The 8,485-nt window shown below is 32.0% G+C and overlaps 1 protein-coding gene across 2 annotated transcripts; it reads left to right on the top strand.

The window, feature by feature from the left end:
• The first annotated feature begins 2,195 nt into the window (after positions 1 to 2,195).
• Positions 2,196 to 7,436, top strand: LOC107422069 (protein FAR1-RELATED SEQUENCE 2). 2 transcript variants are annotated; one of them, XM_016031468.4, is made up of 4 exons: positions 2,196 to 2,343; positions 3,041 to 3,480; positions 5,965 to 6,182; positions 7,213 to 7,436. In XM_016031468.4, exons 1-3 carry the CDS (start codon positions 2,271 to 2,273, stop codon positions 6,166 to 6,168), a joined length of 717 nt encoding a protein of 238 aa, XP_015886954.3. In that variant the 5' UTR covers positions 2,196 to 2,270; the 3' UTR covers positions 6,169 to 6,182; positions 7,213 to 7,436. The 2 variants fall into 2 exon arrangements, with proteins under 2 accessions (XP_015886954.3, XP_060671233.1); XM_060815250.1 differs by lacking the exon at positions 2,196 to 2,343 and adding an exon at positions 2,373 to 2,542.
• The last annotated feature ends 1,049 nt before the right edge of the window (positions 7,437 to 8,485 follow it).

Below are 8,485 nucleotides of genomic sequence, written 5' to 3'. Positions count from 1 at the left end.
TTATCACATCTTCACATTATGTACCTTTTCACAGCTGATATATTGTCTCGTTCTTGCTTTCTTGTGAGACCATTATATTCTATTTTATTTATCTTTGCACTCATTTATTTTATTTTAGTATACTCTTATGGATTGACCTAATATGTATGCTTATTTTAACTTTTCTTTCTCTTAAATTGGAATTTTTAATGGATATGACTATTATTTTCAAAATTCCTATTAAAAGTAGTTATTTTTTTTTCTCTTTTACGCTATTGGGTTATATCCAATTTTTGGGGAAGTCCCTAGGAAATGCCATCTTGGATGCCCTAAGAAAGGGCCTTGGAAGCCATCACGTCAAAAGTCCAAACTTGCTCAAATTAAAGTTGTATTTAATAAGATGACCATATAGATGCAGCTGAAAGGGATACCATTACAACACCAATCTTAACAACTCTGTAGTAAACTAAGCTCCATCATTGTAGTTGAACCTAACTAGGTAGCATTATATCTCAGATAAAAGTGTCAATTTCCTTGGATAAGCCCTTGGTGCTTAGGCTTTAAGCCGTCGTGGAAAAGAATCATTATGGTTGAATTTCATATACAAGAGACTTCCACATATTTGTTATGGGTGTTGATTTGTGGGTCACAATAAAAAGTATTGTAGGTCCTAATCATTTGATGATGATAAATCAAGTTTTTTGGAGATTGGCTATATGTTTAATCTAATTTCCATAAAATTGATTGCCCATGATATTATACGCAGAAAAATATATATATGTTTTTTCATTTCTTTCCACCCGAAACACGCATAAAAAAATAAAAAATATACAAGATCACATCTCCACATATATAAACATATAAAACAGTTTATCTTAAGACTGTAGTAAAAATATAGAAAGGATAATATATGTATATACATGTGGAATGATTAATTAAAAAAAAAAACAAAAATAAATTAGAAACCTATATGTCCTTAATATTTGATGATCAGCTTGTTGAACGATCTATCCGAGACCTGTGTGGTACCACAATGTGCTTAAGACTATTCCTATCACATCAATGTGGGTGTTTTCCTATGATCATCTCCCAGGATATAATAGATTCTCAAATTTCGGACAAGACACCACCAATGGCAAAGCCTTTTGCTCAATTTCTCAACCCTCTTTCAATTGAATTATTGTCAATAAAGGAAGCAATTATCTTCAATATGCAAGCTGGTTTTTTTTGTTGGTGAAATTGTTTCTGATTCCCAAAGTGCAGTACAAATGCTTCATGATGATAGGGTCTTTTTAGGGCGTGACTGTTTTTTAGTTAAGGATATTAAAGTTTTGTTGGCTACTAACGGCAGTTTAAGGTGATTTTATGCTAGGAGGAAAACAAATAAAGTTGCTGATGAGCTTTGCTCAATATGCAGAGCCGCATTGGCTTTCTCTCTTCATTGAACCTGATAAGTGTATTGGTTTTTATTTCTTGATAAGATTTTTCTCTTTGCAAAATATATATATATTCTTTTGCTTCCGCCCAATGAAAAAATTATTTTTCTTTGATTAAAATAAAAGCATTTAAGAGAAGGAAATTAATATCAAAGTGATGGACTAGAAAACAAAAGAACAAAAATAGTATTAAAAAATGGTAATTAGCATTAAAGTGACGTGTGGAGACATTTTTGTCTAAACATGAATTAAGTGGCGATTTGGTAATTAAAGGTTTAAAAAAATGGGTATTAGTCTATGCAATGAGTATATTCACTTTTACAAAAGTTACCACAACGTGTCAACCATATAAGTAAATATAAAGAAGGGAGTGCATGAGAGACTGCATCTAGCATTTCTGTATGCCACATATCTTCAACATTAATAATAATTTAATAACAAAAATAAAAGGATAATTTTACTAATTAAAATATTGATAACTAATAAATTGTTATTATTTTATTAATTTTTATCTTTTTTAATAATAAAATATAATTAAAAAAATCATATTAGATACTATTCTATTAATTTTTATCTTTTTAATAATAAAATATTATTAAAAAAATCATGTTAGATATAGAAGATGTGATTTTATTTGGTTTCAAATATAAGGCTTTTGATTATTCAAAAAAAAAATAATAAATAAAAAATAAAAATAAAAATAAAACCTAGATTTTACATTATGTGTGCCCAGAAAAACACGTGGGGTGCTGGTTCCTTGAAAACAGCTATTTTTTCCCACGTAACAATTTGGAAAATGAAATATGCATATATTTTTTATTTTTTTTAATCAAATATATATATATAAGTCGTATAATGAGAAGAAAAGGTCGCCAAAGGCTCTTTCCTTTTCAAACCCAAATCAACTTCAAGCCCTCTTTGGATAACAGTAAGTACTAAAACTTTCTTAATCTTTTTCTTCCTCACTCTCTGTGCATTATTCCAAGCATTTCAACTCTATACTTCCTCTTGCTGGGTTTTCTATTGTGGTAACTAGATTTTCGCTGTTGGAGCTGCTGAATGATGAACTTGAATTCTTTGCAATCCCAATTCCTATTCTCGAAATTTATTCATAATTCTTTGCTTATGTATGTATATATCTATGTCTTTTTTTTGAAAACAAAATAAAATAAAATAACTTTTTTTCCTTTTGGTTTGCACTTTTCTTCTCCTTGTTGTTCGGAGCTTGAAGGAGGAGATTGAGTTTTTCCAATATAATGGCAAAGTTAGTAATGCATTTGCTTGGGTCTCACCAACTACTATATAGTTAAGTTGACTGTACATCAGCCCATTTCTGGGGTGTAGGGCTGTTTGTTGGAAGAGAATTCATGCCAGCCCCATTGGTGTGGAAAAAGAATTCATGTAATCAAAACAAAACATTGAATTAAATTGGGTCTTTCTATAAGTGAGCACTTACCTAAATTTTTAACAACTACTTTCCTTTTGATTCTAGCTCTTTCCCAAAAATGGAAGGGTGAAAATCTACTCATCCCTTTGCTGACTTGTCAAAAATTGCAAGTTATTAAGTAAGAATACAAAACTTTACATGGTAGTAAACCTGGTGAGATGGCTAACATGGCTTGCAGGTGTTCAAGTGTATTGTGTAACTTGTAATGTGCAAATGGATGAAGAAAATGGGATGATAGAAACATTAACAAGAGGAGAATCAAGTATATGTGAGGCTGGCAATGTTGAAGAACCAAGTGAGGGTATGCTGTTTGAATCAGAAGAAGCTGCAAGAGGATTCTATGATGATTATGCCAGACAAACAGGATTTGTGACCCGTGTTTTGTCATCCCGAAAGTCTGAGCGTGATGGGTCAATAATCTCCCGTGGCCTTGGGTGTAGAGGGTTTTCTGATAATCAAACAAAAGTTCAAGAGCAGAAGAAGCACCGGCGACGAGAAGCTTGCACAGCGATGATTCTGTTAAAAAGAGATAAGACTGGAAGATGGGTTGTTAGGAAATTTGTGAGGGACCATATTCATCCACTGGTGGTTCAACTGCAAACGAGTCGCCGTACACTTGTAAGCTCATTTTACCTTGCATGCAATTGAAGTTTTAATCCACTCCAATAAAAAATGACCAGTTAAAAATTTCCAGTTATAAATCTTGATCAATTCTCCTAGATGAAGTTTTTGAAGCTTTAAGTGCTTTCTAATTATTACTGCAAACTGGAAGGTTGTTCCTACATTTTGTCTCTAGAACTGTTTGTACAATGGGAGAGGTATATTTGAATCTTTCTGAAGGCTTTATGGAGTTTTTTCTTGATCTCATGGATTAATAGCTATAATTTGATTTTTTTTTTTTTTTGTTTTTTTTTGTTTTTTTTGGATGATGAGTTGTCAGGTTAGTTGGTCAATTATTGGGAACTTAGATTCTTCCTACTGATTTCTTTGTCTCTATTGATATCCTTCCTTTGTTACCCATCTTTTGTGTTCATTCGAGACTTTAAGATCTATTAGTATGAATATCATTAAATAAATTACTTAATGTGTTTATTATGGATCTATTTAACAATATCAGGTGGCAAAAATATACTATTTGAGACAATTAAGTAGTTTAAACATATATAGGGAGCTAATAGATACCCATAAAATTATCAGGCTTTATTGGTGCAATAACGGTCTGAAGATAAAAGGGTTAACTACACTTTTGGGCCCTCTAGTTTGGTCCCAATTTCAAAATAGTACATCTATTTTCAATTGTTTCAATCTAGGTAATCTTTTTTACTTTTGGTTTCAATTTGAGTAGCTTGTTTACATAGATTAGATGGATGTTTCCCCATGTGCATTTCACCTGCAACCTTCAACTGTGCTCTTCATGCATCCATTCTGCGTTTAAGAAAGAGAAAGAGTGAGCATATGAAAAAAATATACATTCCAGATCTGGAGATGGGAAGTTCAAAACCACATCATTTCAATGCCCCTAGAAAGAAATCAACATCTAGTTGCTACTAAAACACGTCAATTATGTAATATAGGGTATATATTGCAAATCTTAGAGATTCGAGAGACTAAGCCACAGACATAATCTCTGCCTCAGCCTCTAGTTATTGGCCATTTTGAGGTTCCACAATGAAAAATTAAAAACTTTTGGCACTAGGATCTCTTTGAGATATTCATATTTATGCAAATCTGTGAAAGATGACTGTTGTTGAATCCACTTGTTGACAAGGAAAAAGTTTTATCTGGTTTGAAGATAGTGAAAACCCCTTGCTTCCCATAATTTCTCTTTCTTCATCTTCTCTCTCTGTGTTTCGTCTCTCTCAAATACAGAATGGATATATGGAGGGAATGGTTGATGTTTGCAAGTGAGGCACATGAGGAAACGTCCATCTAATCTCTGTGAGAAATTAACCCAAATTAAAACCATAAGTAAAAGGAAGGCCTAGATTTAAACAATTGAAAATAGAGGGACCATTTTGAACTGGGGCCAAAGTAGAGGGCCTAAATGTATGGTTAACACAAAAATGATAAAATTGGCACTGCTTCCAAAGCATAAGGGGGATGATGCTTCTCTTGTTTCCTTTATTGATGCAAAAACTTTCAAATGACATCCCATAATCTTTCCCAAGTATTGGCAGTAAATTTTCTGATCTCTGCTTGCTTGTGTTAAGTTTTTAAGTCCTTTACCTGTTCACTAAGCAAGTATCTAACAATTGGAAAGGGTGGCATTTTTGTTTTTGTCTGGCATTCTGTCATGTATGTGACTTGAAGCAGTGCCCCCTGTTGGATTTGTTGATGTGTATTTTCTCACTATCTCTTTTTTTTTTCCCTTCATCAGTGTTTTCCACTTTAATTTTATTAAATCACTATGTTGTAGCAATGCATGTGCATGACCTAACAACTTACGGTACTTGTATTCTGTATGATACCTTTCTTTATTTGCTATTATTCCATGTGAACAGAATTATCCTATGTTTATATATTGGGCATTTCAGTACATTGTTTTTATTTTTTATTTTTATTTCATTTGATTGTTACTTTTTCATAACTTCTTTTGTAAATCAACACTTTCAATGTGCGACGCATGCATCTATTTGGTCTTTTCTTCTTCTTTCATACGTGGTTAATTTTTCCTTCGTTCTGGCATGTGCTTGTGGCCTAGTAGAACCATTCATAAGTTTCCTCCAGCTTATTCACACCTTAATTTTTTATTTCTCATGAAGTTCCAAATGTTGGTATTATTTATTATAGATTTCAAGTTTGAGCCATACTTAATGGCCTAGTAGAACCATTCTTAGGTTTCATCTAGCTTATTCACACCTTAATTTTTTTTTTCTCATGAAGTTCCAAATGTTGGTATTATTTATTATAGATTTCAAGTTTGAGCCACACTTCACACTGAACTTATTGTTCTGTTGGAATATAGAGGATCAGTTGGGTTTTTGGAAGTTAAAATTCCATTGTAGGGTTCAATTTTGTGATCAATGTGTCATAATGTGCACCTTCTTTTTCCACTCCACTTATATTTCCTTTAATAAGTAGAATTAACTTCAAGCTTTTCAGGATGAGAAAGATAAGAAAATACAGGAATTATCTGCTGAACTACGAATGAAGAAGCGGTTAAGTGCAACATATAGAGAGCAACTGCTTGCATTTATGAAGGATGTTGAAGAACATAATGGACACCTTTCAACAAAAGTTCAGTTAATTTATGACAATTTAAGAGAGCTTGAAACTAAAACGAAGGAGATTTTACACCATAGATAGCTTCTATAAATAAAGTAAGTATACATCTGTTCTTCAGCATGTTAGTCAAATAAGTTTGTTCATTTATAATTGTAGCCTCAACTTCATGCACACAGTTGGGATGCATTGTAGTGTCAACTTCATGCACACAGTTGGGATGCACTGTCCCCTTGTGTTCCTGTGGCGGACCTTCTTTCTAAATAAGCAATTAGGATGCACTATCCTATGGAACAGTGAATGGTTCTGATGTTTTCTAAATAGCACTGAGGTACGAGAGGCAAATGTGTCCTAGCAATTAGTAATTATCATTGTAATAGATGTCGAGGTTTGGGACATTGTGAAATAGCACTATTTCACTTGTACCATCATTTCCGATGACTGCCTCAGATTCCACCTTTCACGAAACTGGTCTTTCTGCAATGATGGATTTATAATGAATAGATTGATTATCTTTTTTCATTTGGAAAGATTATAGATATGTACCTTTATAGCCAGTTTTGTATGCAAGATTAGACTGAATTAAATTGGACTATTTTAAGTATAGCTCAATCAGTTTTTAATTTAAGCTCAATTTGATTAGAATTAAAATAGTCTAATGCACAATCCACTATAGTCTTGCATACAAAGTGGGATGTTAGTGTATTAGTTAGCTGTCCGATGAGATCATGAAAAAAATTGATCTTTGTGTAAGCATTTTGTGTTAGTAGTCTCGGCTATGTCATGTATGTTAATACTTAAGAGTCTTTGGATTTAGGTTTCTTGCACAAACCAGATGAGCCTCATAGCTGGCTCCTCCTGTTACCTGTCAGTGCTTTTTCTTTTGGGGATTTTCAGTTTTGATTGTGGCGTTCTTACATTTGTTCAAATTTACAGAACTTATGGAATTACTTGTTCTATTATAGCAAGTTTTTATGGGGGAACTGTTTTTGGATGATTGATCAGACAAATTGCCTGCTATAAGTGTTAATCTAAAAGTGCACCAAATCCAACTTGATCTTGCATGACTTTTCATCAATTTTCTTGTTGTATTGGGATCTGATATCGACTTTGTCAATTTGGATGCAGTACCAGGCTTTTGGGGAAGTGCTGGAGAGGATCTGAGTGCACTGGGATACTTGTGCTAATAGTTATTTTAATCCATGTAAAAAGTTGTTTTTAAAGAGATTAGTACAGAGTTTTGTGACATAAGTGCTAACTGTGTAAATTTAAATGGTAAGTTTGATAAGCTTTTTAACTTTTATGATAGGATGCTTTTATATCAAAGCCTATTTTAGACCAATTGTTTGTTATTGGGAGCTTCCACTTACAAGTCTCTTTTTTTTTTTTTTTTTTTTTTTTGGAGAACAAAAATTTTCATTTAGATATATACATATATATTTATTTTAATGATTGAACATTCTAGACTTGTTTGCTTATAGACATGATTAGTATTTTATGGTCGTAGATTCCTAAATTATTTGTTAATATGAATCCAGGCGGCATGAGATTGTTCGATCAATGAGAATCACTCAATTTTGAGATGTATGAAGAAATATTGTCAAATTTTGGTTTTAATTTTCAGACTACATAAATAGTAATTAATTAAGATATATATATATATATATATATATATATATATATATATGTAGAGAGAAAGAGAGAGTCCGTCTATGATGCGAATAGTTTACATGTGAATTTTTAGTATTAATGACGGTTTTTGAAAAAAATTATTATTAATACTATCATATAAAAATGAATATTAACAATAAATTTTTTAAAAATCATAGACAATATTGAGATTTATATGCTGATCATCCACACTCTAAAATTTTCCAATATATTTATATATATATCATTGCAATTAGAATGTGATTCCCGGACACTTACCAATTGGCCCTTAACTGGACAATTACCAATTGGCCCTTAACTTCCATTTATGGTAATTACTTGAGATCCTTATCAGAATTTGAAAAAAAAAAAAAATTGCTTAGGGGCATGAGATAAAATCAAGGGGATTTCGAATTATTTATTTTTGTACAGTTCTTCCACAAATTTTGTGATACATAGCAAAAATAATAAATACATATATAAGATTCAATTGCATTAATTATTTTAAAATCATATCCAATCAATTTTTGCTACATATTAAAAATTTATGGATGGATCATATAAGAAATAGATGGTTCAAGAATCACATAATTTTTTTGGCAGGGCATGTATGAGGTTAAGGAATGTGATATGCAATTCCGGAACTCCTTTCTGTATGAGTAGTTCAATAGTTTGGTTTGTAAAGCTTCCTGTGGCAAGAACAGGATCTAGAAAGCAGGACACGCTGAGGTTCTGAAATATCCTCCGGGAT

This window comes from Ziziphus jujuba, chromosome 3 (genome assembly GCF_031755915.1).
Source record: "Ziziphus jujuba cultivar Dongzao chromosome 3, ASM3175591v1".
Taxonomy (NCBI): Eukaryota; Viridiplantae; Streptophyta; class Magnoliopsida; order Rosales; family Rhamnaceae; genus Ziziphus; species Ziziphus jujuba.
This window is presented reverse-complemented; position numbering and strand designations above follow the sequence as displayed.

Excerpts from the sequence above, each read along its gene's own strand:
- LOC107422069 (XM_016031468.4), top strand. The coding sequence starts at position 2,271 with ATGAGAAGAAAAGGTCGCCAAAGGCTCTTTCCTTTTCAAACCCAAATC. Across the intron at positions 2,344-3,040 it reads CAAGCCCTCTTTGGATAACA|GTGTTCAAGTGTATTGTGTA; the intron begins GTAAGTACTAAA and ends CATGGCTTGCAG. Across the intron at positions 3,481-5,964 it reads AAACGAGTCGCCGTACACTT|GATGAGAAAGATAAGAAAAT; the intron begins GTAAGCTCATTT and ends CAAGCTTTTCAG.